Source organism: Scatophagus argus, chromosome 14, assembly GCF_020382885.2.
Source record: "Scatophagus argus isolate fScaArg1 chromosome 14, fScaArg1.pri, whole genome shotgun sequence".
In the NCBI taxonomy this organism is placed as follows: Eukaryota; Metazoa; Chordata; class Actinopteri; family Scatophagidae; genus Scatophagus; species Scatophagus argus.
Window position 1 is genome coordinate 13,906,887 of NC_058506.1, and position 19,712 is coordinate 13,926,598.

The 19,712-nt window shown below is 39.3% G+C and overlaps 3 protein-coding genes across 8 annotated transcripts; 2 read left to right on the top strand and 1 right to left on the bottom strand.

The window, feature by feature from the left end:
- Positions 1-6,176: 6,176 nt before the first annotated feature.
- On the bottom strand, positions 6,177-13,715 carry nf2b (NF2, moesin-ezrin-radixin like (MERLIN) tumor suppressor b). 4 transcript variants are annotated; one of them, XM_046410221.1, is made up of 17 exons: positions 13,290-13,712; positions 12,967-13,082; positions 12,095-12,220; positions 11,481-11,603; positions 11,233-11,316; positions 10,555-10,623; positions 10,335-10,417; positions 10,130-10,205; positions 9,872-10,009; positions 9,555-9,629; positions 9,339-9,452; positions 9,048-9,170; positions 8,599-8,816; positions 8,105-8,207; positions 7,559-7,698; positions 7,257-7,476; positions 6,177-6,621 (listed from the first exon to the last, which is right to left on the bottom strand). In XM_046410221.1, the coding sequence occupies exons 2-17, from the start codon at positions 13,054-13,056 to the stop codon at positions 6,574-6,576; spliced, it is 1,830 nt and encodes a 609-aa protein (XP_046266177.1). In that variant the 5' UTR covers positions 13,057-13,082; positions 13,290-13,712; the 3' UTR covers positions 6,177-6,573. The 4 variants fall into 4 exon arrangements, with proteins under 4 accessions (XP_046266177.1, XP_046266175.1, XP_046266178.1 ...); XM_046410219.1 differs by having other exon boundaries at positions 13,286-13,712; XM_046410222.1 differs by having other exon boundaries at positions 13,626-13,706.
- A 60-nt stretch (positions 13,716-13,775) lies between these two features.
- Positions 13,776-16,263, top strand: mettl27 (methyltransferase like 27). 3 transcript variants are annotated; one of them, XM_046410225.1, is made up of 6 exons: positions 13,776-13,901; positions 14,696-14,826; positions 15,004-15,132; positions 15,361-15,496; positions 15,633-15,725; positions 15,843-16,262. In XM_046410225.1, exons 2-6 carry the CDS (start codon positions 14,707-14,709, stop codon positions 16,043-16,045), a joined length of 681 nt encoding a protein of 226 aa, XP_046266181.1. In that variant the 5' UTR covers positions 13,776-13,901; positions 14,696-14,706; the 3' UTR covers positions 16,046-16,262. The 3 variants fall into 3 exon arrangements, with proteins under 3 accessions (XP_046266181.1, XP_046266182.1, XP_046266180.1); XM_046410226.1 differs by having other exon boundaries at positions 13,817-13,835; positions 15,843-16,263; XM_046410224.1 differs by lacking the exon at positions 13,776-13,901 and adding an exon at positions 13,920-14,297.
- Positions 16,264-17,444: 1,181 nt separating this feature from the next.
- LOC124071064 lies at positions 17,445-19,106 on the top strand. The gene is made up of 5 exons (XM_046411497.1): positions 17,445-17,799; positions 18,023-18,106; positions 18,435-18,518; positions 18,606-18,734; positions 18,826-19,106. The coding sequence occupies exons 1-5, from the start codon at positions 17,445-17,447 to the stop codon at positions 19,104-19,106; spliced, it is 933 nt and encodes a 310-aa protein (XP_046267453.1).
- The last annotated feature ends 606 nt before the right edge of the window (positions 19,107-19,712 follow it).

Below are 19,712 nucleotides of genomic sequence, written 5' to 3' on the forward strand. Positions count from 1 at the left end.
TAGTGTGAGAGAAAAGGTATTAAAACCCCTTGGTAGCGATTTTCCTTGATGACAACCCCCTGTCACCCGACTTTACCTCCTCCACATGTCTCACACTCATGGAAAGAATGAGGTTTGCATTCTTGCTTTTGCTGAGACGAGGCCTCCAGCATCCAATTATTTCACTCCTTTAAATGCCTTCACAGCAAAACCCCTTCAAAGGCCTATTCTCTTCTTCTCTCTGTGTAGGACGTGATTTCACTCCTTTATGTCGTTGTAGCCCTTCCTGTCCACTCAGCGCTGGCTAGAATGCAATTCACAGTCTCTAAATGTACCCCTGCCCCTTCTCTCCTATTACTCTAATCTGTGTGCCAAATGCCATGGGACAGATTGCAGCTAAAACAGATGGGAGAAACAGTCTCAGGGTTTCCATAGATAAAGACATAGCAAACCCATCTCTAGGCAGAATGAACTCTGTGAATGATACTCATTCTCCCAAATCTGATATTCCTGTGGCTGCTGGACATCATGCTGTGATGAGTCCCTGTGAGGGAAGCCCTCTCCCTCATCCACTTATCTCTCTTCTTTTAGTTCTTAGAAAAATCCTTTTTTGTGTGTAATCATAATCTCATCCTGGCAGATCCATCATTGCCATTGAGACAGTTCATGCAGGAAAAGGCCCTTAAAGATATTTTATAGCAGGGAAATGTTTTTGTTGTTGTTGTTGTTCTGGAGCACATACCTCGCCTTCATTTTAGCTTTTTTTTCCCTCCACACGTTAAAAATAAACAAAAGTTAGAAGACACTAAGGAAAGGACAACCAAAATCTGCCAATTGGGTAAAGTGTTTCCAAGCAGTAGTCATTTGATGTTGACCCAGTTCTACTTCATTTCTTTATAATGTCATAGTGTAGTGTTGGACAGTCCATGTGCAAAATACTGCCAGGGCCTGAGGGGTTCATTCACACTAACCCTTTTATTCTGTGTTTGAAACTGCAGTCACATATATACATATACATATATATATATATGCACATTTCTTACTCTTTGCACAATCTGGTTAGATGCTTACACTATATCTACAAAAGTATTGAGACACTTGACCTTGACACCAACAGGGACTTCATTGCATTCAAAATGCACAGACAGCTTTGCAGCTATAACAGCTTCTACTGGGAAGGTTTTCCACAAGAATGGGATTTTTTCATGCAGTAGAGCAGAGTTTGCTGCAGCAAGTCAACCTTTTAGTCTTTTTTAAATGTCTTGCGCCATTCTGACTGCGACTGCTCAGGAAACATGTTGTACTAACGAGTGCACTGACATTACGAAAGGCTGAACATGTTTCAGCAAAATGCATCCAATACAGCAAAGTAGCCAGGAAGTCAAGCTCAAACCCTGCTTATCTTATCCCTAAAGCCTCTTCGCCAAATGAATAATTTATTATTCTAAAACACTTGGCCACGGCACTTCGGCCTCTTATCTCTCCACTTTGCAGCACCACCTTGACTTTCTCTCTAACTTTTTTTTTTTTGGCCCATCTAGCTCCACTACAGTATCTATCCAAATATTTCATCTAACCCTAACCAAAACTGGCTGGGAGCGAGAGGCTGACAGATGGCCAGAGGCTCACTTGCCTAGGCCAGTCAGCCACACTTCTCATTTTTATTTAAGCAGGCACTGAGGTTATGTAAAAATATGTATATTTTGCATTTCATCAGCCCCATTTGTCAAAAGGCCCACTAGGAAAACTCCCAGTACACCAGATGGCAGTTCTGTAGGACTAACCTGTTTTCACCAGACTTGCTTCTCTCATGTCATGTGTTTCATTGCATGGACGGTGCATGAATGAATTGTTGATTTATTCAAATGTTGTTTTCACGTGACACAAGGGGGAAGTCAGATTCAAAATCACATTATGTCTCAGTGACAACAGGGTTTGTGACAAATAAATCACACAATGGCCTGAACAACTTCCTCACAGCGGGGAGAGAAGGGAGCCGCTGAAGGAGCTGAGATTATTTACATCATCATAGACAGAAAAGTGTGATGAGAGAACCAGGAGAGTTTCATCTCCTGTAAGACAGCACAGTTCTGATATACTCAAAACCCTCTTCATATTAAACATAATCCTTTGCTTATTCTTTTATACATGAACTCCCACATGACCTGCACAGTGACTGCACACAGCGAACTGAAGGCTGTAAAGCCCTTTGACTGGGGCTGTGAACACACCTACATAGAAAGAACTGATTTGTGCAGATTTACTTGACCACACGTACTCATGTGAGGGGCAGTATGTTACCTGTTGCTGGATTGTAGGCATTGCCGATGTTGGTGAAGACCTTGCAGTATTTCAGGATGAGGTCTGTGTTGTATGGTCCAACATTTCCTGCACAACTCAGAGCTGTGTAAAAGAGCAAAAAAATATGACTCTTAAAGAAGATTCATGCAAATGATTCTTCATCTGAGATGTGCAGCTAACATTTGGTTAAGATTACACAGATTCTTAAGTTTTGGGTTTTTTTTTATTAATTTTTCTTTTATGGAAAGAGAGGCCAGAGTGCTATTAGTCAAAATATGATTAGCAAATGTTGAGACTGTTCCTTTCTACATGTAGCTCAGTACTTATTGCAAGTAGCTAAGGAATGTCTCTAGGAACATCAGTCTGTCCGTCGGTTCACTGCTGGTCCAGACTAAAATATCTCACAAGTTATTTTAGGACTGACATTAAATTTTAAACACACAACACAGTCGCCAAAGGATGAATCCTACTGACTCTAGTGATCCCCCCTCCCCCGAACTTTTCCTCTGTGCACCATCATGAGGTTGACAGTTTTGAGTGAACAGTCTCAAACTTTGGATAGATCACCTTAAAATTTGAATCGTATTCACTTTGGTGATCTTTTAACTGTCATCATCAGGTCCAAATCTTGTAAAACCAATTTAGTTTTTGATCAAATTTCTAAAAAAAATAAATAAAAAAAAATCAACACTTCTTTAGATGTTTTTACCTTTTTAAATTATCTGAAACAATTACTACGAAACATGTACATATCCAGCAGGTTGAAATAACAATCCAGACAATAACAAGCAACAAAACTTTTTAAACCATCATGTTTGTCAGTGAAATACCTGCATTCTCTTTTTCTAGGTCACTTGTTTCGCTCTCAGTTGCAGCCAGCCTAGTTTCCAAAGTTATCAGTTTGGTGGCTTGGACTGAGAAACAGATAAGGTTTGATTTTTGTTGAACGCGTCAATGAATTTCTAAAAAATAATTTAAATGATCCTATCAATAGCATATTGATTTCTAAAGCTTTATCCTTGAACACCTCACACTGTAAAAGTAAAACCTCATCAACACCCAACAGGATGAATAACCAGTCCGTACCAGAATTCTCTTCCTGCAGCTTGGTGACCAACAGCTCAGCCTTCAGGTCATCCACCTGGCTCTCGCTGTCCTCCATGTCTCTCAGCGTCCTCACCTCCAACCAGACGTCAGGGATGGTTTGCTTGGCGGTCTGCTCGGTCGATTCCTCAGCTGCACCTCTTGGAGTTGTCTTCTGAAACTCGCTGAGCTCACCAGCCTCACCAAGGCCTCCACTCTCCGCCTGAACCCCTGACCCCAACAACAGGAAACCGAGAACCCTCACCGTGCAGTTACACATCTTCACACAGGTAACAAGTGCTTTTGTTGGACAGTTTGAATCAAGGCCTTAGCTGACTCAATATGATCTCTGTGAAAAAAAGCTGATATAGGAGGAAAACTTTCACTAAAAAAAAAAAAAACCCTCATGTACTCATAACTGAGCATACTCCATGTTTACTAATACAAACACACTCATCCTAATGCTAAGTCCTTTTAGTGTGTTAGCTGAGTCAGCTCTTCACTGTCTTACGCTTTCTTTCACTCTCTCTGATATATCAAAAATTAATACAGAAACTGTCCTCTGTCAGAACTCTGTAAAAATCTTTTACATTTTATATTATGATTTTTTTTTTTTTTTAATCTCACAAAACATTCATTTAAACCACAGAAGCCTTGAAAATGTCAATATATGTTCTAGTGAGCCCTCTGGTGGTAACCAAAATACTTCAACTCAGCTGGGACAAATAAAAACATCATTCAGACTGTTGAACTTTGATCAGGGGTATTTTATAGTATTTCAATGATATTTTTATTAACTTTACATTTTTGTAGACTAAATTTGCCATTAAACAATCAAATATAAAAATGTACTTTTTTCACAATCGATCAATACCTCATCAGAATTCCTGTGACTCTTATTTATTTGACATGAACTCCCATAAGTGTATGTATCTCTGTAGGTCTGTGTCACACTAAGAGCAAAAAGGTTCGGTTCCCATACAAAGAAACTTTTTTGGTCTGAAATAATTTCAACATTAGAAAAACTTATCTTCAAATTTGCTCAAGAAAAAATGTGTGCTCTGCAGAAACTGATTTTAATGCAGGATAATCTCCACTAAATGGCTCCACTAAATAGCAACATCGTGAAATTTAAGTTAAAAATGAATGTGCCTGAAGTCACTTGTTACCTTCTCTAAATTTTAATTTTCAGTCCTGAATGATAGCAGATCCTATGCACAACTGAGCAAGCCTGAAAAATTTAGAAGGAAATCACCTTTAGACAGGTCTACAGTGATATAATAACTATGAATGGCATGGACTCATCTGTAAAAAGTCTAACATGGCATTTTGCACCATCCCTCCTTGTCCAAATCTCAAATATTGCTGGGCATGATGTATCTTTTTTCATCAAAAGTCATAGCCACCATCAGTCTATCAGACATGGGAGTATTTGCAAGTATTTTGACTGATTCAAATGCAGATAACGAATTTTTAAGAATGTTGTTTTATTAAAATTACACATTTAGAGGATTGTGTGGCCCTGATGTGGGTGTTCACTCTGTAGTTAATGTGACTGCATTTCACTGACACATTAGGAAGAACAATCCTATAATTATCAATGAGACAATTCCTTAGTCTGCACAAACACCAGGCAAAACAGAAATACTGTTAGAGTGAACCTAATCCCACATGGTGTAACATTATTCCAGATGTAAAAATATTTTCCAACACAGGGCTTGAATTTGGCAGGAAAAATTATAGAATCATAAAGTAAACATTAAATTACAAGTCCCCCACAGTGATAAACCTCAAGAAAGTATGTATGGTGAAGTTACTGAAGGATTTACAGCACAAATAAATTAGGTCTAAGATGCAAACTGAAGCGCTTAGGCAACGCCGCAATGAAAAAAGAACATTTCTATGGGAATCTCCGGCTTTAAATGTGGCATCCAGCCTCTCCCTTTAGGATTTAAGTAGAATAATAATAATAAAAAAATACTACTGAACTTATGCAGTTTGAATGAAAATAACTTGTTTAAAAAGGTCGGCATTGATAGATACTATAACGTACATCTCAGGGAAGAAAAAACAATGAGATTCTACCTGCAGTGATTGTCTCCAACACTAACCCTGAGAAGAAGTTGCACTAAAAGAGACTGCACAAGACGTCAATCTGCTGCTCTGCAAATCAGTCAGGGTATGACATCAGCCCCAAACTTAAGTAACCCTAATGCTTAAACGCATGAGCACAATGATACCAAATAAAACCTTAGTAACTCAGATCATAAGAGTAAAAAATAAAGTTAAAGGCACATCAACAGACTAGTACAAAACATAAAAATTTAAAACGACAGAGCTCAAGCTTGTAACTGTGTACCACGTTACTATTAAATATAACACTGAGGCACTTGAAACAATAAAGTCACCTGTGTGCTGCTAGCGGTAAAGGCAGTTAATGAACACCAGAGACCACAACAAAGATCAAACACTGCATTTAACATGTTCAGCAAAGTGTCCCTGCACACGTCTGCTTGTCGTTTTTTGTTTTTGTTTTTTTATCGTCCACATCATACATCAACGATCAATCTTCAGTGAATTTCTAATGTTTAACGCTACATTAAATAATAGCTTGTGAAATGTAATCAGAATTCAGGTATCTTCGGTAGTTTCTTTAACAAACCATTTTAAGCCAATTTTGAAGAACACTTAACTCGTTTGAAAGAAAATGACGAAAAGCGTCTATATTTAAAAATCTTAAAGTTATTTATAACTTTTCATAATTTCCAAAAACAGAAACAGAAACCCAAAAAAACTGACCTTAATCCCTGTCCTAAAATGATGTTAAGGCTTTAACGTGAAGTTTTCAATAAGGCATCATTCTTTATCCGACCGTCAAAATACACCAGCAAATTGAAACTCGTTTGTACGTCCGTCTTCAGCACCATATCCTGAATCAGTGTTAACACATGTTAATGTGTTTATTACATATGAAAGACATAACGAAGGTGCTTTAGTATGGCAGGAGGTACAACCTGCATGACAGCCCGTGTAAGCAGAAAAAACAGCGAGCGGCTGTTTGTTGTTGTTGCGAAAAGATTTAAAATCTTTCCGACACACACAGTCATGGAGTACGTATGCGTCAGTCTGTTAAAAACTTAACCGAACATTTCGAGAAAGCTCTGAGTCACAACAGTTGGTGCCGTCCGTCCTCAACTTGCTTAACTAGAATCACACTTCTTCAAAAAAGGCCATCTGAGACATGTAGGCAGAGTTTCGCTGCAAAACAAGACAAGATTTAGTAGTTTGAGAGAGCAGCACAGGTGGCTGAAATCATCGTAAAGAAAAATGAACATTTAAGATGTGATTAAACACTCAAAGACAGTAAGTATGTACACAGTGATGTAAACATCACTGCTGATGTAATTAAATCTTCTAGGAGGTCCTACCACACTCAATGTTGTGATCTTCGAGATAAGTTAGGCTACTCAGAAACAAGATCATTTGGCTTGCCAGCATTTCTATGCATGTGGAAACTGCCTGAGCTTTTATTGTTGTGTTGTTCAACATAAAGCCAAATATCTGTACATTAAAGCACAGAGGAATATGCTTACACTTCAAGAACTTTATTTTTCCTTATTTCTGTTTGGGACAAATATGTTTGGCACTGCAGTTAACATCATGCTTTGATTAATTCAATTAGGAAGTCCAACGCTGCTATGCAATCAGCTGGCTGTGGTCTACACAAGCTCATTATGAAACAATAGAAAAAATTTGGATTGTCGGACATAATTCACTGATTAATTTACTGTATTATTCATTCTGACTAACAGCAGGTGAGCATCACTCAGACTAATAATACCAGTAACAATAAAAATACTAAGAAGATGATCATGTGACACGATCATACGTACATTGCTGTGAGGTATGTAGACAGGCTCCTGGACGTATCCCCTCGCCTCACTGCGGAGGTTGTAGATGCCTGTCTGCTGCTGCTGCTGCTGCTGCTGCTGCTGCTGCTGTTGTTGTTGCTGCTGCTGCTGCTGCTGCTCCTCCAGCTTCAGAGACTCGATCTCAGTCTTCAGCTCCTTCAGCTGGTCCTGCAGGTGTTTGCTCTTCTCCATGTATTCCAGTCTGCAATAATACACGGCAAGATGTAAGTAAGCAGATCTCAACTTGTCTTCCTAAAGTATCACTGCAGGGGATTTAAACTCACCTCTCTCTCTCGATCTCCATAGACAGCCTTTTCATGTCGGAGTCCTTGAAGTCGAGACACGTAGATGCCGATTCATAGCCAAAGTCAGGAGCTTCAGGAGGAGCAGGAGGAGCCGGGGGAGCAGAGTAGGCTGCTATGAGCTGGAAGAACGACAAGCGGATGCCAAGAAAGTCATCACACTCAATAAAGCATATTTTCACTCACAGTGGTAAAAAACTCAAAGCTTAACATAATGGACACTATCAGCAGGACAAGTTCTATATAATAACGTAATTATTATTTGACAATTTAAGACAAAATGACACCAAACTATTCCTTCCCATTTAAATCCATTCTATTATAAAACATTTAGAAATATTTGTTGTGGCAGTGGACATAGCATTCCTGCCCCATATTTTCTTTTTTTTCTGTTTTATTTCTCTGAACAAACAGTAATAACCTGAATAAAAACCTGCGCAAAAAAATTAAACTGGATTCATTCGTTCACCAAAAAGACCCAAAAGTGTCACAGAGAGCACACAGGAAACAGTATCATCATCACAGTACAGGGTAAGTTGTTTTGGTGATCTCCAACAGCTTCTGTTTGGCTCGCCGCTCAGCATCCTTTGCCTCAGTCAGGTCCTGCTTCAGGTGATCTGCCTCCTTCAACCTGGAACCAGAGGTTGATGAAAGACAGTAAATCATGTTATAAGCATGCAGTATTAATAGCAAAATGCTAATAACCAAAACACAATATCTCTGATAGTAACTGTCCATCGTGAGTCTTAGAATGTTTCAGTACAATGCCAAAGTGGAATTCTCCTTTACTGTACAACAAGTTTCCCTGGATCTGGCAGATCATCGTGGACCCTTGCAGTCTCACATGAAACATTCAGTACTGTCATTAAAAGTACTTCATTTATTCACTGCAAACTTACTGGACACTGTAATTTGATTTGTGTGGAAATCAAATTAAACGAAACATATGATAAACGTAATGTATACAGAAACGCTGTAAGTGAAGTAAAACAAATGTGACACCCGCCAAGGTGAATCCAGACCTCCTCTCAGACTGCTCCACCAGTTTGACAGCCAGCTGCTCTGCCTCCCTCATCTTCTGCTCCATCAGTCTTTTCTCCTCCTTGGTCTTCAAGGCAGTGACCTCCAACCTCTGCCTCTCCTGCTCTGCTTCTGCAGCCTTGTGGGCCAACAGCTTGGCCTCCTCCTCAGCAATCTGGGCCTTCTCGGCCAGCAGGTCTGCTGTCTCCTCGGATCGCAGCTTGTAACAGTTAAAAAACGTTTTTTAATTGTTCGTGTTTAGTGTAAGATTTAAGATTTAAGGGTACGAGATTTGTGGATGAATCTAGGGATTCATATGATGAAATCAGGCTCTAAAACATAATTAATTACCACCGTGTTTGAATGTTCAAGCTTACTGCCCAAACAGATGCCCACCCCCCAAAGTACAGAGAACTAAAAAATTATCTCATGACAACGATGAACCTCTCACCAGTGCCTCATTGGCCAGTCGTGCTTCATCCTGCAGCTGGAAAATCCTTCGTTCCATCTCCTCCTTTGCCCGTTCTGCTTCTTCCCTCATCTGTTTTTCCCGTGCCAGAATTTGACGCTCCATCTAGATGAACGCCAAGAAACCCAGATAAAGTGAAAAACAACCAACCATGACCAAATAAAAAAATGGCTGCAGCTCCCATATGTATGCCCACTGTATATCTAAATCAAATGTGTTACTCTCATGTCTCCAGTGGAGCTGACCAGTGGAGATGACCAGTAGAGCGCTGACCTTCTTGCGGGCCTTCTCCTCTTTAGCTTGAGCCTTCATCTGCTGCACTTCAATTGAGTCCACCTTCCTCCTCCTCATGAACAGATCGTGGTTCCCAATGCACAACTGCAGGATCTAGAGACAGAGGAGAGACACACCATTGATATCTTCATTCATACAACTCTCACAGAACTTGGTTATAGTTGAACATTTACACAAACAAAGAGGTAAACCAACCAGCTTGTTGACACGCAGTTGAGATGAGTAGAACTTGAAAACATCTTTCTTCTTTTCCAGGGGTTTGATTGTGAACTGGAACATTGGGAAAGTTCAGTTTTTCTGAACTATTGACAATAGTTCTCAACAACTAACTGGTCAGAGTGAAAATTTTATCCTGAAAGGTTACAGGTTTCACAAACAGTTCTATGTTTTGGCATGAAAACACTGGATGTGTATTTAAAAAGATGTTGCACCCATTTTCCCCTTCCTAGCAAAAATGTAGAATGTCCTGATTGAATCAAAATATCAGAAGACAGTTCACTGCTTGTATTTACCTCTTTTTCGCTGTAAGAGATGTTGCGAATCCCGCTCCATGGAAAGGACTTGTTAGGATTGAGTTTGCTGTTTGGGCTGTAGATGTGAAGACCCTGAGCATCCACTCCAAGTAAAAGGTCTGTGTCTCTCTTGTTTTGCTGTCAATGTGATGTATAAAACAGAGATGTAAACCAACATGACAGTAATGTTGAAGGTTGTATTTTTCACAATACCATGCAAAATTTACAAAACATCATGGCACAGTAATTTACACTCACAGTAATGGCAAAGTAGCTGACACCATACATGTCAAGGTCCTGAGCAATTTTTAAGTACTCCATCTCAGCCTCATCCCTGCACGAACAGTGTAAAAATAAGGATATCCGAACCATGATATAATAATAATGCTTCAACCACACAATCGAGGACTAGAACTTTTGTAAAGGTGTTAATTTCTCTTCACATGTCCTGGGTCAGTCTTACCTGGCAATGCCTCGGTGCTCTGCGTACCAAGCTGTGATCTTCTCCTCCCACATGTCAGCTGTCATTTGGTACTGCATCAACACCTGAAATACAGGCACAGGGTCGAAGGAAAAACATACATGCACACACAAGTACAAAAACATTATCTAACTGCTGTTAGTGATTACAATACATGAACCTCTCATTATTTCAAATGTACAGTACTGTACAATATACTTACTCTTTTTGGCAAAAGCTCATCTTGTGCAAGAAATCCCGGCTTGTGAAAGTTTGGGTCATAGTCCCCATACTGTGATTGAGATTGAGAGAAAAAAATGTGAAACATTAATGCTGTACAGTAGCATAAAGATGCATATGTGTCACTGAAAATAAAACACAAGATTTATTCACTATCATAAGGATCTGCTTTGTATATAAGTTGCCCTTCTTTTGAGGACAATAATTAATCCCCAAAAAGGAAAAATATATTTTTTTTATTCATTGGTCTCATGAATGAGCTCCCTCTGTGAGAGCTTCTTTGAATAAAACTGATCAAAACTTTTACTCTGAATTGTATTTTAGATAAATCATTAACTGTGAATTTCAGGTAGAATTTAAAGGGCAAAATGTTTTGGCATACAGGTAAGATATCAGAAAAATCAATACAAACTACTGGTGATCACTACTAGTCGTGATGGTTTAGACAAAGTCAGTGAACACATCCAGCACCAACACACCTGTAATAATGTTAATATCTCTGCAGTGCTGTGTTGGAAAACTGACTGCAGATCTGTTTTTAATAGCTTGGGTACTTTCAACACCATCGAATCTGCACATCATATAGTTTTAACAAAGTATTGATACTTTGGACAACATTAGAATCAGGCAGGCATTAACCTTGAATACATGTACTTCTTACCTTGGCTTGGACAGCATATGATGCCAACAGAACAGAGGCTTCAGGGGAACAGAATATCTCTTCATCTAATATCTGTTTTTTCACCTACACAAGAGTTTGAGGACATGTAGAACATGTATTGAATAAAGCAAAAGCTTTTCATTCAGTTTTCTAACACACAGAGATGAATTCTACTTATTTATAAAAATAAAACCACCAAAAAAGTAGACAAAAAAGATCAGGCCAAAGAATACTACTGGCTGAATTACCTGTAAGAAGAAGAGGTGCTGAGTTATTTCTTGTACAAGCTCTTCTTCTACTTTTTCTGGAAAGAATTTAGCCAGGAAATGGAATGTTATCGGAGAGTCCTTTGGAACTTCCTGGTCTAAGACCTGGTGAGCACATAAAATACAATACAATACAATACCATAAATAAAAGTAGAAGAAACACAGAGGAAAGGTGCACAGTAATGTGTTTCTTAGATCAGGCTCTCACTCAAGCCGCAATGTCACGTCATGATCAGCACAATTAGATACCAACACACCGCATTATATAACTGACTGCAACAAAACTGAGACCGTGTGACCAACTTATCAAAATGCCAAACAAGCAGAACATGCTTCTTCTTCAGCCACTCTGCCCGCTGTTAATCTCTTCATCAGGTCACTGGCTTTGTTTTGAAAACCGTACGGAGCTCGTTATGCTAAAGTGCTAAAAGTAAACGCACATTATCATCCACAGCTGACAGACTGTTGACAAAAACGCCATCATAACCTCAGTTACATGGAAGTGTTTTGGATATTAAAAAGGTTTGAAAGTCGAAATCACCTGAAAGGGTAGCATCCCAGTGACAACACTCCTATTTTAATAACTTTCACTCACCTTTTTCTCTGGTTTCAGCCAGGCATAGGTGTCCTTTACTGTGTATCTGAGTCCAAAGAACCAGGTCTCCCTCAAACCAACAGTGCGACACACCAGGTCAAACAGGTCTTTACCTTTCCACTTCACCTGTGAAAAAAAACAACAAAAAAACAGTGAGTGATCAAAAGACCAGTGAGCTAAGTACTGAAAATATGCTGGTTTACATCCCTTGTTCCCAAAAACTAGCCAAAGCAACCAAAATATTAACTCCTGCTCTCTTCGTACTTAAAATTTAATGGCAAAATCTTAATGCAACTTATTTACAACTGTATTTCAGGTGAGACAGACCATATTCATTAATATTTCATATAAAAATGCATACACTTTATTAGAAAAAATTACTAACATTCAGGGGGAAAAGCAGAAATACTATATCATGTAGTCACATATTTAATATGTGTGGCTGTTTAGAAAAGCTGTTTTATGAGATGGGTCAGGATCTGGGCAGCTTACATCATCTACTAAACGATTTCCTCTGGGAAACCCTGACTGATGCTCTCCCAAAGAAGTTAGATGACATCTTCAAGTTGGTATGTCTTAGATAACAACAATGAATGGTTATATGAAAAACCTGATAAATAAGTCCACTGCAACGTCGGCACACCATGACATGTGCCGAACAATTATTAATTAATATGTATATTTCAGGTGATTTTTGCATGCCTATCCATAAATGTGAGATTGCTAATTTCATGTGTTTTATCAATTAATGGTTATAGTACATACAAACACATACATGGCTGCACTACTGTTTGGAAAAATAATAAGCTGATCCATAAAGAGATAGAGGAAGCATCTTTTAGGGCTAAAAGGTTGACAAAATAAATCCATACCTCACAACTGAACTCCATTTCAGCATCCATGGTGATAACTTTGACTTTGAAAGTCTTTGGCTGTTTCTTCTTTAATCCTAGGATAGACATTTTGTGGGTGTTGCTGTCACAGAAACCTGTAGAAAAAAAACAACCTAAGTACTGTAAAAGCATAACTACTTTCAAGACAAGACAGGACATATTACAAAAGATAAAATGGATAGAGATAATAATCAAAAAGGTACATTATAACAGTTAACGCTAACTGTTATTGGACGTGGTAATTCCCTAACACTTAACAAGCGGTAAGAAGTTAGTGTTTTACAGAAAAACACATTACCTACGCTTAACTGTCACTTCTTTGCCAAAGACAACACGCAGCTGAAACGAGTAATATATGAGCCCCTTTACCAGCGAGTAAAGTTACAAACTTCTGCCGTTAAACAAGGCTGAGAAGAGGCAGGGCTTTTTGATGGGAAGACCAATGCTAAGCTAACTGATATTACTAGATATCGTTAGCTTTCCAGCTAAGCCACGAAAACGGACCACAACAAGTTGTACAAAGAGTTGTAAATCTCCATAATGAGTAGTTATCTCGGACGAGATTACTTTGAAACTAATACAATTCTTTAAAATATCACTTGGAATCCACTGTTGAAATGTTATCGCTAGCTACGTGCTTTAGTTGGCTTGTTAGCTTGCAGTTAGGAGGACTTTCCAGAAGATTTTTTGTTGTGACTCCTATTCCTACTCACTCTACAGGTGGGAACACGAATAGCAGCTTGGGATAATGCTACTGCGCATGTGCATGAATTTGGAAGCACAAATGACTCCTTCAGGGTTATCGGACATTGGACACTTTGGTGGAGCGGCGTATATGGAATACTGAAGTAGGGACTCCTAATCCAAACTGGACCAAAATTATCTGTCTAGCTACTGGTTACATAAAACTAAAAGTAGGTAACAAAATGTACAGGCATGTAAGAGGGCAAAAGCTTTATGTGAGAAGGGAATAAGTATTCTTCCCCCTGCCAGTCTTAGCTGAGGGAACAAATAACCAATATTGCTGCTGCCATATGCCTGCTGCTGTCACTTCCGGGTCCATTTTGCACAGCAAGTATTGATGCTGTTTCACTAAAGTTGGGAGCAAACTTGATTATCGATTGTGAACTTCTGAAAAATAATAAGCCAGAAAAAAACAGTGAGGCTACTGTAGGTAAATCTGTCAGATCGTGCATCTACTGGTTGCCTCTTGGGTAATAAGTGGTTGTACAGGCAGGTTGTATATTTTTATAGTAAAGGTCGGACAAGCCGTGTCTGCCAAACACTGTAATTTAAACTCCCAAGTACCGGTAAGTTATTGTTATTCAATAACAGACATAAGCAAATACAACTGAACAGTGGCTTTCCGTGTAATAGCTGCACAGCGTGTCAAATATATTCCATATTTGATTAATATTATGGTTAGTGAAACAATTGAAATAAAACTACCGAAAAGAATTTATTTTAGATCGCCAGATTTTCAGCTTTCTTTAACTACACAAGGAATCATAAAATAAATCACTGTAAAACCATATCAAAACCAGAATGTATTGTGATCAGCTGTATTCGTAGGATCACCAGTTAAGTAAGACTGACTGAGCTTTAAGTTTCACTGCCACTTAAACTTACAATCTATAATAAATGTTCTGCCATCTGCTGTTATTACCATTTGACTACAGTGTCTCTGCCTCTTTCTTCTGATGAATAGGTTTGTATATTATGTCAGCTGTCACTAACACGTTTGAAAAAGTGAAAGCGGTTATTTTATCAGCTCATGAGAGCTCCACACCAACAGAAAAGGTCAACTTCTACAACTCCTGGGCAGAGAACTATGATCAGGTGAGAAAACATATATAACATTATGTCACTCTGTATCTGTGTGTTTTATGAAGTAAAAATGGCTTCAGCGGTGTACATGTGATAATATGATGAGTTGTTTTTATACACAGTTAATAATCATAATCAGATCTGTTCACGTTTGCCTTTTTCATCCATACTTGCAACTCGTTTGAATAGGATGTGGCTGTTCTCGACTACCGTGCACCAAGTCTGGCAGCGAACAGCATCTCCTCCCATTTTAGCAGCGATCGCGAGGCGGCTGTCGTGTTGGATGTGGCCTGTGGTACAGGACTGGTGGCCAAACAGGTGAAGTCACAAGATAGACAACAAAACCTTGCGTGGATGAAACTCTGTCCAAAGGAAAACTAAATTAATTTGTGTTGATGTCTGACTTGTTTCAGTTTACAAGATAAAGTAATTCCATACTTGGAATACTTGTAAGTTTTAACTCTCTTGGACTTGCGACTCAGAACAGCACAAAGCTTTGAATCACCCATCGTGTACGACTGATCGATGACCAAATCTGTTGTTTAGCTGAAGACACATGGATTTGGACGTTTTGTGGGTGTTGATGGAAGCGAGGTTATGCTGGAGTTGGCCAGAGAGAGTGGATTGTACCAGGACCTGAAGCAGTGCCTGCTGGGAGAGGAGCAGCTACCTGCCCAGTGGGGTACTTTAATATTTCATTGTTTTACAGGGATTATCGTGATTGAGCACATGATCCTCAGTTTATTCACTATTTGTGTTCAGATTGATTGTCTTTGTTCGAAATATTTATACTACTTCTCCACCTTCACCTCCTGTAGGTTTGTTTGACGTGGTTGTGATCGTTGGAGCTCTGAGCGTTGGTCAGGTCCCAGTGGACGTGGTAAGAGAGTTGTGCAAGTCCGCCAAACCAGGTGAGAATAGGTTCTCAACTGCTGCTCTGGTCTTTGGTTATGAATCAGTTCCTCTTTATTCTGGGTGTATTTTAAACAATCAACTGCACCACCCCATTGTCACCTATCTCACACCAGGTGGCTACGTTTGCATGACAACCAGAAGTAACCATGACAACGTGGAATACAAAGTCGCCCTGGCGCGTGAGCTCAAGCGGATGGAGGAAGAGGGGCTGTGGACGTGTGTGGAGGTCACTGAGGTGGAGGAGTGGGAGAGAGCTGTGTCAGAGCAGGAGGACGGCTACATACCTGGTGCTGTGTACCTCTATAAGAAACTATAGCTAAACTATATAACACTTGAAATGTTCATGGCTAAGTGGTTCAGTTTTGTATTTAATAATTTGTGTGTCACACAAAGGCAAGTGGTAGAGAAGTTAATATCTGTTGTTGTCCTCCTCATCAACCATTTCATATTTCTACAGATGTATCATGACTTGTTGACACGCAGTTCAGTCGTCTGAGCAGGAAATGACTGCATAAACATGAGAACTGTGAAGGTGTAATTTGTCATTTGTTTTTCTGGTTTTTTTTAGTGCTTTAATTTTTGCATTAATCCGACACACAGGCTACTTCAGAAGTCATGAGATCATGAATCATGACCCTCAGTACAAAGATTCAGATAACTGACAGTCACTCATTTTGTATTTAAAGCCATTAAAGCGTAAAGAGTATTGTTAAATGAAAATATTTTGAATGGCTAAATAAATATTAATACTGAAGTAAACAAATGCTGACGATGTAAAGTCACAAAAAAATATATTTACAAAAGTATGTGTACATAGCAATATATTGCAGTATGTTGTATTATATATAAAACACATGCTCAGCCTGTGTAACATGCACACACTATGAGAAATAATACAATACTATGAAGCTCCCATAGAAATTAAAAGAATAACATAAGATGGTACAACCTGTAAAAACACAATACAGTTTGTGGGGATGCTGCTGACTGTTTCCACACTTCCTGACGTACAGTTTGATGGCTGTGGGTCACAAATGAGCACATTAAATACTCTGTCATGCACTTTGGTGCTGTCATCCACATCATTTGCCACAGTTCATCACAGAGTTGTCTGCCACAGAATGACCACAGACATGACACTCCTTCCTGTCAGGTCAGTGCATATAAGATTAACTGACAACAGTCCTGAGAACCGAGTTTCAGTGAGCAGTACCGCTGAACCTCTTTCTGCCATAGTCTGCAGGTTGAGGCTTGTGGTCCATCTTAATGTGCAGATTTACATCATTAAATTGTTTGGTTGCCAATAGAGGACTGAAGAGAACAAATGCTAACTTGCTCTTGGATTCAGTGATTAATAAATAATTCTGAACGAGTAAAAAAGTCTTTACTTTTCTTTACTTTTTCTTTTCACCGAATTTAATCAGGCAACCCTCAGCCACACTGAAAGGCCATAAGATAAGCGTGTTTCGCTGAGTGTTTGTGTGTGTGTATTAGTAAACACAGTGTATGCACAGCTGTGACTACATGAGAGAGTATCGTAGTCACATGTCCCTCCTCCTCAGCTTGTATTTTCTCACCAGCACAGAGATCATATTGAATTATCTGAGGCCTTTAATCAAACTGTCAAATAAAAAAACACTTGCTGTTTTTCCCATTCATTAAGCCAGCTGAAGTTTGGAGACTATATAAGACAGACTAACTCTACGTCCACAAAGATGCGTGGCTGGTCAGTGAGGGTTGTTCTCGGTTCCCTGTCGTTGCTGCTCACTCTGTGTGGGTCAGGGGTTCAGGCGGAGGGTGGAGGCCTCGGTGAGGTGGGTGAGCTCAGCGAGTTTCAGAAGACAACTCCAAGAGGTGCAGCTGAGGAATCGACCGAGCAGACCGCAGAGCAAACCACCCCTGACATCTGGGCGGAGGTGAGGACGCTGAGAGACATGGTGGTGGAGCTCAAAGTGGAGTTGGGAAACTTGGAGGCCAGAGTGGAGGACAGCGAGAGTCAGGTGGATGACCTGAAGGCTGAGCTGTTGGTCACCAAGCTGCACCTGCAGCTTCTGCAGAAAGAGAATTCTGGTACGGACTGGTTATTCATCCTGTTGGGTGTTGATGAGGTGAGGTGTTCAAGGATAAAGCTTTAGAAATCAACATGCTATGGATAATTTAGCTACATTTCATAAAACATACAACAGACCTTGTTGTGTTGTTTTTTTTTTGTTTGTTTGTTTTTTGGGGGGGGGTTTGCTTTAGAAATGTTTTGAAGCATTCAGAAACAATTTGGCCTCCTTCTGTTTCTCAGTCCAAGCTACCGAACTGATAACTTTGGAAACCAGGCTGACTGCAACTGAGAGCAAAACAAGTGACCTAGAAAAAGAGAATGCAGGTATTTCACTGACAAACTTGATGGTTTCATACATTTCGTGGTTTGTTATTGTCTGTTCTATAATTTTAACCTCTTGTAAACTTTGCGTATGGACACAGTTTAGCCAAAAGGACCAAATACCAAAGTGCCCAAAATTTGCACCTGCTGAGTGGGACATGAACATGCATTTCCTGATAACCGTCCAACAGTTTTGGACATATTTCAGTCTATAGTAGTTGTAGTAGTAAAGTTTGATGCACAGTGAGCAGAAGTAAATCAAACACAACTTTGCCAAATTACAACACATATCAAGGGAATCTGTAATTCACTGTCATTGCATTGACTTTAGACTTGCAGACCAGACTGAATAGCAGTGAGAGCGAACTTCTAGTCAGCAAGTCCAGGATTGACCAGTTGGAGAGAGAAATTGCAGGTGATAATTGTTTCTGCTCATTGATACAAACACATTATTTTGTCCAGGCTGTTTAATGACATACATTTGCTTTTGTTGTGCTCAAAGAAAAACCAAAGGTGGCCTTTTACACAGCTCTGAGTTATGCAGGAAATGTTGGACCATACAACACAGACATCATCCTGAAATACAGCAAGGTCTTCACCAACATCGGCAATGCCTACAATCCAGCAACAGGTAACATACTGCCCCTCACATGAGTATGTGTGATCATGTAAATCTACAAAAATCATTTGTTAGTTTTTCATTTTCTTCTCTTACTCTGTAGGTTTCTTCACAGCACCAGTCAAAGGGGTCTACTATCTCCAGTTCACTGCTTGCGGATACCAAGCTGGTGCTATAGGTGTACAAATGTACAAGAATAACCAGCAGATTATGTTTAATTGGGAGATAAATGAAAATATAGGCCTTGAGCATTTCTCTAACTCCGTTGTCTTGGAGCTGATGGCAGGAGATGAAATTCACCTGGTTCTCCCAACAGGATTTTCTCTCTATGATGATGGAAGTAATTACAGCACATTGAGTGGCTCCCTTCTCTTAACACTGTGAGGAAGTTGCTTAGGGTGCTGTGTAATTGATTTGTGACAAACCCTGTTGTTAGTGGCTACACTGTGATTCTTTGGAAAATGCTGACATACCTCAGTATGGCTGCAACCAGTATCAACATCTATACATTTACTGCTTGTATCACTTCTGGACCCGACATCCCTCATGTTGTCAGCTGAAAACAACATTTAAATAAATCAAAGATCCACTGAACGTTTTGGATTCTATTTGTTATTGTATCGTGTAGGTTTGCATATAGAAGCTTTACATGAGACAGTTCCATCAAGTGCACCAATGTTAACTTGGTGAGGTTTTACTGATACACTACATGAACTGATAAAATGTAATAAATTATTGCTATATTTTGCAAATTTAATAGTATGATGGTATGTAAAAAGTTGACTTTTTCCTTTTGAGTCCTCTTAAAGAAAAAAAAAGAAAGATAGAAGAACTAAACTATACTTGTATAAAGAGTTTGTTGTTCCCCTCCTGGCGATCCACTTTGAGACATTTTTTTCACACACACACACACACACACATAGAAAAATTAAATGTTAATACAAAAATAACTGTAGTGTGCTTTTTTGTTAAGTGTGTTGGGTATTTTTA